At 39.0% G+C, this 16,359-nt stretch overlaps 1 protein-coding gene across 4 annotated transcripts in view; it reads right to left on the bottom strand.

Annotated features, from left to right (window-relative positions):
* The window catches only part of uri1 (URI1 prefoldin like chaperone), a 54,083-nt gene extending 39,192 nt beyond the window's left edge, over positions 1-14,891 (bottom strand). For 3 of the 4 annotated variants that reach the window (XR_005943520.1, XM_041191406.1, XM_041191407.1), the window contains exons 1-4: positions 14,506-14,891; positions 7,559-7,593; positions 4,380-4,458; positions 1,723-1,858 (exon numbers count right to left, since the gene is read on the bottom strand). Coding sequence is in view for 3 of the 4 variants with exons in the window: in XM_041191406.1 (XP_041047340.1) it covers positions 1,723-1,858; positions 4,380-4,458; positions 7,559-7,593; positions 14,506-14,598 (343 nt within the window). In the remaining variant the exon portion in view is untranslated. Of the gene's footprint in view, positions 1-1,722; positions 1,859-4,379; positions 4,459-7,558; positions 7,656-14,505 lie in introns of all 4 variants that reach the window. The other variant, XM_041191408.1, reaches the window with a different exon arrangement.
* Positions 14,892-16,359: the final 1,468 nt, after the last annotated feature.

Genomic DNA, 16,359 nt, shown 5'->3' with positions numbered 1-16,359 from the left:
CTAGTGACCCCCCTCAAAAAAAATCAACTAAATTAGTCAGACATGACCAATCTTTCACAACATTATGTTCTGACCTGCTCATGTTTACCCAAGGGTTCAGTCTCTGTCCCTAATGAAAGATAGTAATTTTGCAACTGATATCTGACAACCTTACAGTTACCTAGGTTCTTCCTCCTTCCTTGAATAATGGGTTGTATTTTTAATTCTATATATACAATTTAATTAGAACTAAAACAATGTAATTACAAAGTAATTTCTGATCAATTAAATTCCATTTCCCACTGAATTAGCTCAACTTATCCTTTGAACTGGAGTTTAAACAAATATGTTGTTTGCAAAATCTTCCACTGACATGACCACTTCGTTCTCCTATAAATAAACAACAATTCTCCTTAGTCAAAACCCCTGCAAATGATGAGTGAATTGTGGCCTGTACAATTGAGTGAACCAGGACCAATATGGGTGCATGTGGCATGTGAAATGTAAAGATACAGGTGCAGTCCTTCAATGTTTTGCACTAAATGTTTTTTGCTTCACAGCTGTGTCCTTGTTACTTCAAAATAATATACTCTGACTAAACATCTGAGCATATTCTTCAGATCATTCCTCTCAATGGAAGAACAAGGAATTGAGCAAAACTTCAGCAATGCCCCTGGGGATAGGTGAAGCTCAGACTATGTGTATGTAGAAAAAATGCTCTCTGAGCCTACCCTCAGGAGTACATAGATTGTCTATCTGGGATTAAGTATTTGTTATAGTTGAGATTCTGTCATGAAAAAAAAAATCTCATCTATCAGAGCATGAAAAACATGGTCTGAATTACGGCAAGTTAATTCTCTTTTGTTACAACTTGTATTTACAGGAGTGTTATCAAACAAAACTACATCAGATTTAGGCCAGAACTTGGCAAGAGGTGAGTTTTAAGGGGTGCCTTAAATGGGGAAAGAGAAGGAGAGAGAGCAAGAGAAATTTCAGAGCTTAAGACCTTGACAATTGTGGGCACCTGCACCAGTGCTGCAGCAATTAAAATCAGGAACATCCAAGAAGCCAGAATTGGCGAAGCATAGAGAACCAGGGAAATGGAGGGAAGGGGTTGTTGGGCTGGAGGGGATTACAGAAATAGGGAATAGCAGACCTTGGAGGGAGTTGATATAGTTCAATTAGCTTAGGAAAGATGGGTGAGTGAGACGGTGCGAGTTAGATCATGGACAGTAAAGTTTTGAATAGTCTCAAGTTTGCAGTGGGTAAAACTGTAGTGGCTGTGCAGGAAGTGTTGGAATAGTTAATTCAGGAGGCAACAAAGGCATGGTTGAAGGTTTCAGCAGCAGGTAAATTGAGGTAAGGGCAGAGTCTGGTGATAATACGGAGGTAGCACTAAGCAGTCTTTGTGATGGCACCAATATGTAGTAGGAAGCTCATTTCAGCATCAACAGTAACACTAAGGTTGTGAACTGCAGGGTTCAGCCTTAAGACAGCTTCCAGTGAGAGGGATTAAGTCACTGGCAAGGAAACAGAGTTTGTGATGGGCTGCAAAGACAATAGCTTCTGTCTTCCCAATATTTAGTTGGGAGAAAATTTCAGCTTATCCAGAACAAGCTATCTGACAATTTAGAGGTGGTGGAGAGGTCAATAGAGTTGGACTCGAGGTAAAGCCTAGTATCATCAAGTTTCAATTTATCATCTACAGGATATACTCAAGCTTTAAATTTTAAAGTAACTCACGTTTTTTCCTGTGCTCCACCAGGCCAATAGCTTGCTTTGCAGAGCACTTTGCAAACCAATTGTCACCCAGTAAAACAGTGACTTCATTTGTGTGGATTAACTGTCCTGGCATAAATGCAAGTGGGCCAAATGGAACCTGTTAATTATGAAATTAAAAAATTACATCAACAAATCCATATTATGAGTTGAATGTTCTGTATTTCAACTTTTTAAAAAATAAAACAAAGCTGCAATGTAAATTCTTTATAATAAGCACTTATAAAACCCTTTATCTACCAGAGTCTGAGAAAATAATCTAATTTTAGAAAAATAATCTATACATTAAATAGAGGTCTTGAGGGCATCCACACTTCCAATTCTCAAAAGTATTACAAAGAATAGAATGCTGTTTTTCTAACTTAGGCTGAAAATTTATAAACATCAGCAATACCCTAACTACCTTCTCTCCTTTCAGATTTGTTACTGAAACTAAGCAACCAAAATAGTACTTCTATGTCCAAATTAATTAAATTAACACTAATAATCCGGAGAACATGATTCAAATCCCACCATGGCAGCTTGAAAATTAAAATTCAATTCAAAATGTCAGAAATTAAAAAATTAGCGATCATGATTATCGTAAAATCGAACTTGTTCGGTATTTACAATTTGGCCTATATGTAATTCTAATCCCACAGCTCAGCTCTTAACTGATCTCTGGCCTAACAAGCCACTCAATAGTATTGGGTCTCTAGGGACGAGTAATAAATGCCCGCATTGTGAATGTTTTTTTAAAAAATATATATGATATAATCAGGGCTCTAAATATATATACATATATTTGATATAATCAGGGCTCTAGAAAGAAACATCTTAATTGAAATATTTTAATGACAAATCTGTCTCAAACAATTAAAATACTGGTGCATAAATTTAAGAATTCTGCAGAAAACAAGTCAAAACTTGACAACTAAATAATTTATTTTAAGTGAAAGTAAGAACAAATATTTACTGATCCACAAATTAGGTAGGAAAATAGAATGAGCCTCTTGGCTAAAAAGTTAACATGCTTAACTGTTTCAATCATGTTAAAACCAAGTAGCTGGGCTTCCCTGACCCTCTGTTAAAGCAGTGACTGATTCAGCCAAACAGACCAGGAAAGTTCCACATTCAGTACTTGGTTTGTACCAAGTTCTTTCACATCCTTGATTACTATCTAGAAGCCTTATGGGAGCATAGACAAGATTGTGCTCGACTGTGACACATTTTATACTTAAATAGCCTAAGGTACATCACCATCTATGGACATGCATGAATAATCTCCACCTAGGTGAAGCACTGGAGGGCAGCATAAAAACCTTAACCCAGCATCTTCAGGAGGCAAAGAAAGTTAGCCACAAAAAGTGGAAAGAACAAAGCCACCAGCCAGTGCCCATAACTTCACTCCATCAAAACACCTCGAATGATGTCAATATAAAGCTATAGCTTAGGTCAACTCAAAAGAGGGAGGAAGAAAAATTGAGGGGATAGAAAGTGTGACATTAAATATTTCATAGGAACCAAAGAATGTTTTTTATTCATTTATAGGCCAGCGTTTATTGCCTATCCCTAACTGCCCGTGTAAAGGTGGTGGTGAGCTGCTTTCTAGAACTGCTGCATTCCATTGTGTTGGTGTACCCACAGTGCTGTTAGGGAGGGAGTTCCAGGATTTTGACCCAGCAACAGTGCAGAAATGGCGATATATTTCCAAGTCAGGATGGTGAGTGGCTTGGAGGGGAACTTCCAGGTGGTGATGTTCCCATCTATCTGCTGGCCTTATCCTTTTCAATGGTTGTGGGTTTGAAAGGTGAGCTTTGTTGAGTTTCTGCAGTTCATCTTATACACACTGCCACTGTGCGTCAGTGTTGGAGGGAGTGAATGTTTGCGGAAGGGGTGCCAATCAAGCGGGCTGTTTTGTTCTGCATGGTGTCCAGCTTCTTGAGTGTTGTTGGAGTTACATTCATCCAGGCAAGTAAAGAATATTCCATCAAACTCATGACTTGTGCCTTGTAGATGGTGGACAGGCTTTGAGGAGTTAGGAGGCAAGTTACTCGCCGCAGGATTCCTAGCCTCTGACCTGCTCTTGTAGCTCAGTATTTATATGGCTAATCCAGTTCAGTTTCTGGTCAATGGTAACCCACAGGATGTTTATAGTGGGGGATTCAGCAATGATAATGCCATTGAATGTCAAGGGGTCAAACAGACCAGGAAGGCTCCACACTCAGTACTTTGTAGCAAGTTCTTTCTCATCCTTGATTACTATCGAGAAGCTGCATGGGGGCATAGACAATCAACTAGGTGAAGCACTGGAGGGCAGCATAAAAACCATAACACAGAGTTTGCTTTATTATCTTTGGGTGTCTTTTCCCACTGGTGATGTTTACCCTCCATACCTCAAGAAATCCTCCACCCTGCTGCTGTCCACACCACCCCCACAACAATAGCACAACTTGTTTTACTGGGGAATTCGACAATCGTTTGCTATTAGCTCTAACTTACAAGGAGATTACCAAGAGTAAAATAGGAGCTCTCAAAGAAACATACAGATTGGTCAATTGTTATGAAAAGGAAATAAAAAGCACATCTAAGTAACTTTGCAAGGGAAAGAATAAAACTTTTCAGGAAGATTTCATACTCACCATAACATCATAAGACACTTTATCAGGCAAAGTTTTAAGCCTGTTTTGAAGTGCTTCATAGTCATTCTGCACTTTAACCCTAAAAGTTAACATTTAAATTTTTTAATTACTCACAAATGACTTATGCATGCACAAATATAAATGTGTCCAATATAATACTTATTGCTTTCAATAATTGTGTCATTCTTGACTTGTAATATTACACCAGTTTAGAGATTGCTAACCGAACTTATATGCAATGTGCCTTCATGTGGTACACTTGAGTAAACTAATTGGGATTCAATGGTGATAATGTTCTACGTAATACTATTTAGAAGAGCTGAAGATAGCATTTATACAATTCTCAAGTCCTACAGAAAGTTTGCTAGCTATGCACAAAAAACACTATTCCAATTTTATAAAATAGGCTGACAACGAATGTCCAATTGCTTGTCAAAAATTTGTACATGCACACCTCCTAATACTTACTGCATCATTTAGCAACTTGGGATGTCACAAAATATAACCAGGTGGCAACCTATTATATAATCGGCAAAAGGAGAGAGAATGTAACCCCTAGTTTTCAATGGATCAGTGGGTAAGCAAATTGCAGATCAGGTGAGAAATCAGGTTTAATTGCTGTTCTGTACCAAGATGGCCAATCTCAATTGGGTTGAAGGAGGCACAGATGAGCTCAATGCTCTTGGACTACAGAAGCATTGGAGAATAATCAAATAATAAGCCAGGGCAAGTGCACAGAAATTAACAGCAGAAATCCTGACCGATTTCTTCCCATTCCTAACCTAAGAGAGTGAAGGCCAATATAGCTTTGGCTGGGAGCAGTTGATTAAGTGCTTGGGATATTTCTGGCCAATGATGCATCACTCTGCATTTAAAGAATGAACAAACCTGCATTTAAACAGTGCTGTTAATATCCTCAGGATGCTCCAAAGTGCAACCAGGCAACAGATTACTTTTATAGCACTGTAACTGTTGTAATGCAGACAAATGCATCAGTCAATTTGCAAACTGCAAGTTCCAACAACCAGTAGTGGAATAAATAATAAGACAAACCGTTTTAATTATGTTGGTTGGAGAATATTTGGCCAGGAAACCAGGAAATGACTCTGCACTTCAAATGTGACAACGGAGGTGAATTTGGTGAAAGCAATACAAAATGGGCCAATAGTGCACTGCAGCCGGCTGGGCACAGTGTAAAACAAACTGATTTGCTATCAACTCATTTTGCATTGCTGCCGCTGACTAATTTCTTTCAGTTTCCATTAGATAGATGCACCGTGATTTAATGTCTCATCTGAAAAATGACATCTAAAGTGCTGCGCTCCTTCAGTAGCAGTCAAGTTTCAGCCTAAATAATTTGTTGAAGTCTGGATTGGATCTTGAATCCATGACTTGCTAATGCAGAGGTGAGAATTCTACCACCGAGCCTTCTGGCAGGTGAGGTGTGTTGTGAGAGAAATTCTACAATATTTTAAATTTAACAGGTTTTCCCTCCATTAACCTCATGAGAAAACTAGCTGTTTCGTAGCACAAATTTTGGGTGACAGGATTAAAATTTGACAAGACCAAGAATATTTATAACATTAATATCAATACAGTATTTCACCTTCCTCCATCTATAACTGCTCAATAAATGTATTGTACAGAGCAGTAGTACTAACCTTACTGGTATGCTGAGCACATGACACTGTTAAACCGGCCAGTATTTTGCAGTATGGCTATGCATCCTTCCTAAAACACATGGATCATTTTTCCCAGTGAACCGGTGATGGTTGTCAGGGTGAAGTTATGGTTTTGTTATAGCTGACTCATGCCGTGCAAGTATCTGCTAGTAACCTAATGTTCTGACTCTACTCTTAAGGTCTGTAGAAAGGGGTTGTATAAATAGATAGTCCTTGTATAAAGTGAGACAGGGAAAGGACACCTGTGTGATAGCCAGATGGGGCTTTGTGGTGATGGTTAGGCAAGGTTACCAACGTAATATAAAGCTAGGCAGAACAGCTGGCAAAACAAGCCTAAAAATAAACTCCAAACCACAACATTTGCTCCCCAAGTCAATGTTAACATTCCTTAATCTGCAAGCAAATATTTTTGAATTTAACCTGGGAACGTATTTATTTCTGGTGTCTGAAGTGCAAAACCACTTGTTATGAACATTCTTGAAACTTCATTTATGCAATGTGCAAAGCACAGGGCATTCATTAACTGTCAAACTGGAAATACCAAATTGTGGGTTACTAATAAAAAATAAGTTATATTTTCAACTATATTGATATCACTAGTTTACTGCGTGGTACGGCAAGAAAGGAAATTACTTTTACCAGTGCAAAACTAGCACAAAATGTATAATTGTTAAGATGTAAGAATATGCGAAGCTTTTCCACATTTTTCAGTATTGCTGAAAGAGACATGTCTAAGCTTTTTGTTTTGCACTCATCAGGACACTCGCAAGAATACCAATATACAACAATTTATACTGTATATGAAGAGTACGGATTGGTTAGCAAGTGGCATTGCCATGGAGAGTGCACCAGTGGTGGTGACTGACAGTTAACTGCCAAGCACTGTTTGAAATTTAACCAGGCAGCTTAATCCTGATTAGTCAAGGCATTGCCCTGAGAGTCAACAAATGGCTGTCACTTATTTTGTTTAGTTGAAACAGGTACAATGTACGCACATGTTCCTGCTGCAAAGAGCAGGGTCCTGTATATTAATATATGTAGCTTCCAGTACACGCAAAAGCAACACACTGCGAGTCTGACTGAATCTTAAATTGATTGTCAGCGTAATCCGTAAACACTGAGGATTATTTATCAAATGTTGTCCAATCGCCAAGTCACACCTCATGTTTTGAGTTTTGCAAGCATGAGCTGGTTGGGTACAGACCGTTAACTGTCAAGTCACCATCACTAGTACATTCTCCATAGCAACACCACTTGCCAACCAATCAGCACTCTCTTCACATACAGTATAAATTATTGTTTTCCCATTATATTGGTATTCTTGCGATGAGTGCAAGACAAAAAGTTTACATGTCTCTTTTTATAGCAATACTCAAGTTTTGTATTACCAAATGACAATTTTTCATTTTCAATTGACAATATATCGTTTATAATAACTGACGAGCAAAATCAGAAAAATGATAAAACAAGCATATTCACAGAAATGTTTGGACTTACCAGTGCTGGATTTTTTCCTTGCAGCTTGAGACCACCTGTTATTAAAATAGACAACTGCTCATGAAAAGCAATGTCAAGAATTCCAAGACTGTTCATACTGTAAACAAAAATACAGCAAACAACTGCAACTTAATTGACCAAAAAATAAAAGGTACCTGAAATAAATCCACTTTTCTATGAGATTTCTCTGTTCGATGACAAGCATTACAATGTCTCAAGGTAATACAAATGGATTGTTTTTCTTGTTGCTTTTTCAGATGCTCACCATGAACTTCAGTTCATCTCCCTTAATTGTTTAAAATTATTTTGCTTGCCTCAGTTTGAATACACAAATCTACTCTTAACGGCATATATTAAGCATGCATGACCAAAAGCAAAATACTGTGGATGCTAGAAATATGAAATAAAAACAAAAAATGCTGGAGATACTCAGTAGGTCAGCCAGCATCTGTGGAGGTAAACAAAGTTAATGTTTCAGGTCAAGATGACTTTCATCAGAACTGAAGAAAGATAGAAATCTAAGAGTTTTTTTTAAACCAAAGTACAGTTCTTTACTATACCCAATACCACTCTTTGGCTGTTGCTTGAAATCCTGCATTATTTAATCTCCCTTACCCTCCACCCTATCACAGACCTTCTCTTTTGTTCTTCTGCGCCACCCCCCCACCCCGCTTCCGCTGACTTAAAACTTCTTACATTTCTAGTTTAAATTAAATATCTGCCCACTTTCTTGAGGCACTGAAAATTATTTGAATCCAGAACTGATTTTCCCCATTCCCTTCATTTCACAATGGTTTAACCGCTACATGTGAAAGCTATTACCATTTCATTTGACTACAATTTAAAGCAAAATAATTAGGTCATTAGCTACAGTAAACAATCTTTAGGTATAATCACAATCACAAAAAAAACACACAATAACTTGTAATGCGATTTCCCACTCTCCAATAAAAATTTAATTGCATATCTTATTTGTATTGTACTTTATAGACAGGCCCCAAGAAGAAAAATCACACTGATATAATCCAGGAGCTTTTTCAGACAATAGATTAGTAACATTTTGACATTCAAATACACTTCTTTTCAGTTTGTATGAAAAGTTTATTAACAAATAAATTCTTTATAAGTTGCAGCAAATCTAAAAAAGTAGAACACAGAACTATGCTGTTTAGTATACAATGTGACAACATACACCGTGTGTGAGACTTTTTAAAATTTTTTTATGAAGTACTATCTTGTTCAGTAGTTGGTCTGTTGAGAGTTACCTGACTCAGCTAAAGCAATAGGAGAGCTATAATTGGCCTTGACATCCTTAGAGAGGGAAAAGAAAAATTAAGCCCAGTTCTAATCACTATCCAATAAATCCTAATATCATTACGCATATGTAGATATCAAGTTATGAAGGTTCAGGTTCAACACTTTATGGCTAAATAGCCTTCTTCACTGTCAATACTTATGTATGAAGATTGGCTACTTGGTGGTCATCCCCAACAAGCAATAAATACCTTCTGGATAGTAAGAAAAAGATAACAGGATCAAAAGAAAACACCAGTAGGTTGCAGTACTGATTTTACTTGGGGTTTCACAAAAAGATAAAAATATAGGGAAAAATTATCCTTCAAGTACAAGTTTTCCCATTCCCCTGCTTTAAAGAAAGAAATGTACTTGCATCCCTCCCCCACCACCACCCCAAGCCTCAATCCACTTTGCTAATATTCTCCCTTCTCTCCTGAAGAGTTGATTGAATACATACACCAGTGGCCAGAAAGGAGAGTCTTAATCTGTATGTTCCTAAAAGGAACATATTGGCCACCACAGAACTCCTCTCTTTCCCAATTAGCCATGCTTTGATCATCATCTCCAGTTCAAAGCAAATCAAATATATGAAGTAGAGACAACAATTCAGTGAAGCAATGTATCAAAATTCAGTCTTGGCATTTCACTCAAAAAGTACTTCATTGATTGTGATTGTGAAGCGCTTTGAGATAGTTATGTGGCTCTGAAAGGTACTACATGAATGCATTTTTTCTATTATAATTGAATCTGAAAAGCAGCATTATTCACATAAGTTGCCACAGGAATGGAGGGGGGTGGGGGTTGGCAACAGGGAAGGGGTAAAAGTTATTTGGCACTTATAATAAACAGGAATGAATAGTTCATTATAACTTTAGCAAACCTGATTCATCATACCTCCAGCATGTATAAAAATATTATGCTGTATTATCAGTAGCTTGAATTTACTGTTTTCTATGTATGATTTTTTAAAATTCCACCACTTGCCTCCAAGGTGCACCAATGCACAACCTTTGAGGTATTAATTAACAATACATTTTCTTGTTACTTGTAAACTCCACTTACGGAAACAACTTTATATAAAGGTTCTTTGATGTCCACAATATCACACTGATAACCAAAAACTCATTTTTTCTGCTTAAGCACAAGTGAATGAAGTTACATTTACATTACAAACCATACCACTTTTGACAATAAGTTCCTGAGGGTTCTGGTGGTTATATAAATTTATTTTTATATTTACTTTTGAAAGAACAGTTTCTTGTTCAGGCCAATTTGACACATTTTTGAAACTTACACCGTGGAGATCCATTAACGTCTACCACCCCACCATTGGTACTATTTCAAGGAGCAACCATCTAACTTGTAGTTAAGGATCTTCAGACATGCTTTTGCAAAGTCTGTGGGGGGAGTGTTTTTTTGGAGGTGTTGTGATGAGTTAGTGGATTTGACCAGGGGTGCTGCTGCATGTTCACAGTTAGGGCTGAGGACATGGTGACCTGTTTACACAAAAACTGCAATGGGTATGGAAGCTGTAGCATCTCTGGATTCTGCCACAGGGCAGACAATTGGAGCAGAGACTGTAGAAACAGGAGGCTCCGAACAGGGGTTTGAGGGGGAAGAGGAAGGCTTCCACAGAAGGTCCTACCTACCACAGGTTTTCAGAGAGCACCTCTCTCACTTACCTCGGCCAGGATCAATGCCTGCAGTGCCTGTGATTCACTAAGGAAGCTGTCACAGAACCGTTAAAGATTGATCTTATATTAAGGAAGAGGCTTGTAATGTTGCCAAATAGAGTAGTATGAGGATTTTAGAATTCAGCAATGGACCAAGGAATTTATAAGGAAAGAGAAAAGAGAATGAGAGTAGACTGGCAAGAGACATAAAAACAGATGTAAATATTTCAATATACAGTCAACTTGTGTTATCCAGCATTCTACTAGCCAGAATTTTTAACAGCTCAATTTAAAAAAAGGGCAGTCACTTTCAGTGTTCAAATAATGCATTATTTAAAAGAAAAACTAATTATGATAACCTGTTCCCCCTAAGTCCTACTCTCATAATTGCTAAACATTGTCAAACTCATGGGTCGTTGTTATCCACAGCCTACCCTCACTGGTTCCAGCCTCCCAATGTTCAGCAGCACTACATTTCTTCTATCACTGACTAGATTTGCACGCTCCCACATTGCTTGCAAGGCCTCAACACTCATCACATCACCCAGGATTGGTTAAACATGCAGACTCTTAAATGACCAGCAGTTTTGATTAACTGGCATTAACCTATTCCCCATGCACGCTGGATAATAATGATTTTACTACATATGTAAACAGGAAGAGATCAGCCAAAGTAAACATGAGCTCAGAGGAGAAAAACAAGTGAAATTATAATGGGAAATAAGGAAATGGCAAAGACATTAAAAAATACATACCTGTTTTCATGTTGTAGATACAAAAATATTCCACGAATAATGGGGAACCAAAGGTCTCATAAGAATGAGGAATTTAAAGAAATCAAATAAGTAATGAAATACCATATGAGAAATTAACAAGACTAAATGGTGACAAATGCACTGAAGTGGACTACCTACATTCTAGGGTTTGAAAAGAAGTAGCTGCAGAGTTAGTGAAGGAACTGCTTTTGATCTTCCAGAATTCCTTAGGTTCTAGAACAGTAGCCAAGGACTGGAAGGTAACAAATAGAACCTCATTATTTAAGAAAAGAAATAGAGAGGAAACAGGGAACCATAGGCCAGTTAGCCTAACAGTAGTAGACAAAACATGTAATCTTTTATTAGGGACAACGCAACAGTATACTTAGAAAATACATGATTAAGAGTCAATACAGGTGTAGGAAAGGGAAATCATGTTTGTCAGGTCGGTTAAGAGTTTCTGAGGATGTAACAAGTGGGATGGCTAAGGGGTAACCGGTGGATAGAGTGCACTAGGATTTTCAAAAAACATTGATAAGATGCTAAACAAGAGTTTATTACACAAAAGTAGCGCTCACGGGATTGGGGCAATACATTAGTATGGATTGAGGGTTGGTTATTGGAGTGAAGGAAGTAGGAATAGACTGGAAATTTTTCAGTTGGCAGGCTGTAACTAGTGGGGTCATGTAAATCAGTACTTGATCCTCAGCTTTTTAGAATCTATCTTAATGACTTAGACTAGTGAATATCTGTAATGTACCCAAGTTTGCTGAGGATGCAAAGTTAGATGGAAGGCAAGCTGTGATAAAGATACAAAGAAACTGCAGTGGGATATAGATAGATTGGAGGAGTGGGTAAGAACGTTGCAGATGGAATAAAACGTTGAACTAATTTTTTTTGAAAGGCGAGAGCCTGGGAAATGTTTGCATTAAAGCATGATCTTACAAATTATCAATTAGTCATCTATTTCTACATTTTGAATTGACTACCTTACAGCCATTTCCTAGTGTGTAATTTTGACAGCAAATCAACAAACTAATAACTATTTTTAATTACCAGACCAATTCATCAAATAATTAGACAGAAAAAGTTTCCTCAGTGGTTATTAGTTTAGTCATTCAGATCAGGATGTACACAGATTCGGGTATGCAGAGTTAACTAAGCTCAATGGGACAGTGGTAGGCATATTAGTATTGGTTCGTTGGGCTATGAAGTGCAAAATCTACAGTCGCAGTTCCTGGTTGCAAGCTAGCGTTCCCTGCTGGAAGTGAGCAGATCGGGAGAGAAACAATGCTGACTCCTCCAACTGCACAGCGTGCTAACAGTCACGCTTACAAGTAAATTACCACTGGAAGAATTATGAGGATAACTGCAACCTATAGCTCCATGTTCTAAGGGTCAGATTTTGCTGTGAAACCGACACTGAGGCTACCAACCTTCTCAGTTAATTGTGGAAATGTGGAAGCTGCTGTCCAAGATGCGACATTCCTCAGTAAGCTTCCCAAAAACAGGATTTCACCATCTGGCTCAACATTCGAATGTACTGAATGGTGTGACAATCCAATACTTACCTCATAGCGAGGGACAAAACTCACCAAAAAAGTTAGGGATTGTACAGTCCACCCCAAGCACAACTTTAATATGGTCAGGCTTAATTACTGCAAACAATCTCTGGCATTGAAAATTAACTTTACAAGTATAAAGTCTCATTGTTTCAGCTCTTATAAGTTACAGATTTAAAATATTTAAGAAAGTAAAATACTTTTTCTACCTTTTGTAATCCTTTCTTTCTCTCTATTTCACTTTCTGTACCTGATTTAACATTGAGCTAAATAATCTAATGTTTTCTGCTTCAGACTCTGCACTTGTTCAATCTGACAGGTTGAGCAGACACTGTTATTTGTCCTGTTTACACAGGTTCCAGATTCCCCCTACACAGAGCATTGCAATGTTTGGCTGACATTTTGCTGCGTAAAATGCCATAGAACATCTATTAGCAAGTACAAGTTGAACAAATGACAATCACAGCAAAATCCAGTGCAAGAAACTTCGAAAGATAAAAGCGAGCAAAGGGAACCAGAGGGAACAATATAAACCTTGCAGGAAAATTTTGGATAAGAACATGGCACAGTCAGCATTGCGTTACATTTAACATAACAGAAGAACATAAGGCCCCTTGAGGCTGCCCCACCATTCATTAAGATTGAGGCTGGTCTTCGACCTCAACTCCACCTTCCCACCATCATCCGATTCCCATAAAGCCCAAAAATCTATATCTATTTCAGCCTTGGACACACTCGTTGATTGAGCATGTGTAGTTCTTAGGATACAGAATTCCAAACATTTGCAATCCATTGAGGGGGGGGAAAATTCCCTTCATCTCAGTTTTCAATGATTGATTCCTTGACTTGAGATTGTACTCCCTAGTTCTAGACACTTCAGTTTGGGGAAACAACTTCTCAACATCTACCCTGTCAAGTTAGCCCCAGAAACTTAAGTTTCGATGAGACGTAAATTTAGGTCTAATATTTAAACTTTTCGAAGTAAATTGGGCAATACAATTTTCGGATAGAAGGCTACTAGAATACTACACTATACAACTGTTTTGATTAGGTAGGAAACAAGTTAGTTTATTTTTGGAAAATTAAGCAACACGTTGCTCATCTCACTTGACGGGGCGGGTAAAGAAAGCTCTAGAAGGATTTCAGCAGCGTGACATCAGATGTAAAGGCACAACCCACTAGGTGTTTACTTTATCAGTTTCGATTACATTTAATTCGAAACTCTCATTTGCACCTTCTCTGCAACGCACGCCGCGGGCCCGGTTGCTTTTCTCTTTTGCAAATTGTACCGGCCACTCTGAGGGGAGATTTCTAACCCAGCGGGTCCCGAGCCCCTTCATCTGGTACAAATACCAGAGGCGGAATTGAGAGTCAAAGTCCGACAGCAAAATCCCCGCTGTACCCGGGGGGAAGGGGTTACTGAGCTGCTGCTAACTGAGCCGCCAGGAAACAGGCTTACAGAGGGGTGGGGTGGGGGTTACCGGTCACATTTTAATCATTGCAGCGCCGTCCCTTGAAAACAAAACCTGGGCTCAAGGGGCAGGAGCCCGAGAAAACCCCATTCCAGCCGAGGCCGCGGTTCCGTCTCCTCATTCTTCCAACTCGCCGCCTGATTTTAACGCAGCGGCCGCCACCGCCGCCTTCTTATTTACGGCCTTTACCTTTCCGTGCTCTTCCCGGAGCCGCGTGAACGTCGGTGGCTGGGAGCGGGGCAGTTTGCCGGTGGAGCAGGGCCGATGCTGCGAGTCTGCCATTTCCTTCCGAGCGGAGCCCGAGCGTCAGTTTGACGAACACTCAGGAACTGGGAGTCCTAAAGAAATGTTTATGTATGTGATAACTGCAGCCGCACAGCTCCTCACTCCTCGTCCGCATAGAGGGAGCAGGCCTTGTCATCCACAATGTCGGAGCGGGAAACATTTCACACTCGCATTATTAGCCCAACAAGCCTCAAGCCCAGCTCTTCTTTTCCCGACGAAGACGCTCGATCTCAGCAACGCCCGCCGCCCCGCGCCATCTTCCTCAGCGCCGGCCTGGAGCGCAGCACGTGACACAGGGGGCGGGGCCACGTACAGCACGTGTCACAGGAGAAAGGCGGGCAGGCATCAGAGTTACGCAGATTCATAGAATTCTTAGCGCGCTGAAGCAAGGTTGATTGCCCCTTTTTGTCTGCATCAGCTGAGGCTAAATTAGTGTTTTATATGAGTTCAACATAACCTGCTTGCCTTTGCACTCTATGTCCCTATTAATAAAGCATTTGATTATATATGCTTTATTAAACATGCTCTCAACCTGTCCTGCCACCTACACTGACTTATGCACCTGCCTGCCTGCAAGTCCATCTACTCCTGCACCCCCTTCAGAGTTGTACCCTTCATTTTACATTGTCTCTCCATGTTCTTCCTACCAAAATGAATCACTTCGTACTTCTCCACATTGAACTTCATTTGCCCATTCCACCACTAGTCTATGTAGCACCTGCATCTAACCCGCCCTTAGAACTAGGGTGTCTCACTGCTGAAAGCAGCACCACTAATATGTGCATAGTGATGGTACCAAACAAACATTCCCCTTCCCCTCACATTAAATTAAATCTTTTTTAAAGTGCCATTGTTTCACATTGCACATTATTATCCTTGTGACAACAGTTTATATTCTCCTGTTAACATCTGCTACATAAGTTTGGTGTAGTATCAGAGAAGCATTGCACAAATGCAAGTTGAATGATTTTATGTCTTGCTGGAGAACTGGCTTTAAGCTGTCAGCTACAGAGGATAGTAAGGATCAGGACATAGTTACACTCAGAAAAAGATACTAACTTTTTTCTGAGATTAATCTTTAATATCCACACTTTTGCAAAGGAGGCATATAAAATTCAAATTTCCTAAGAATATTAAAAATGCAGGTTACTTTTTAATAGGGGAGAAATATTTCTTCTCCCCCTTCATATTATAAGTATACTTTTTCAAGTATCAGAGCTCTGACTTCACAGTTTGTAATTCACAAAGCTGTGACTGCATTCTTCCTCCGTATAAATTGGATGCTAGCTGGATTTAGCGGCAATAGGCCGACTGCAGTGCTTGAGAGCGTATGAGCAATCCTTGTAGGAAACAGGGTTTTAAAACAGCCAACATGTACGGCATGTCATTTGCAATCTGTAATAAAAACAGAAATTGCTGGAAATACTCAACAGGTCAGGCAGCAGCTGTGGAGAGAAACAGTGCTATAAATGTTAGGAAGGGTGAAGGATCATCATCAACTTGGAACTTAACTGTTTCTGTTCACAGATTCTGCATGATTTACTGAGAATTTCCAGCATTTCTGTTTTTATTTCAGATTTCCAGCATCTGCAGTATTTTGCTTTTGCAATAGCAATCTGGCTCATTTTGTCCAATGCCTACCAAAGTAACAATGCTTCTGGTATTTAATACTAATCATGACCTTGAATAACAGGTTGGGCATGTAAAATTAGTTTGGTAGGGGCTACTTGAAAGTATTATTTTAAAGCCTTTATGAAA

Source organism: Carcharodon carcharias, chromosome 7, assembly GCF_017639515.1.
Source record: "Carcharodon carcharias isolate sCarCar2 chromosome 7, sCarCar2.pri, whole genome shotgun sequence".
NCBI lineage: Eukaryota > Metazoa > Chordata > Chondrichthyes > Lamniformes > Lamnidae > Carcharodon > Carcharodon carcharias.
Note: the sequence above shows the minus strand (reverse complement) of the source record. Positions and strands in the feature narration are given on the sequence as shown.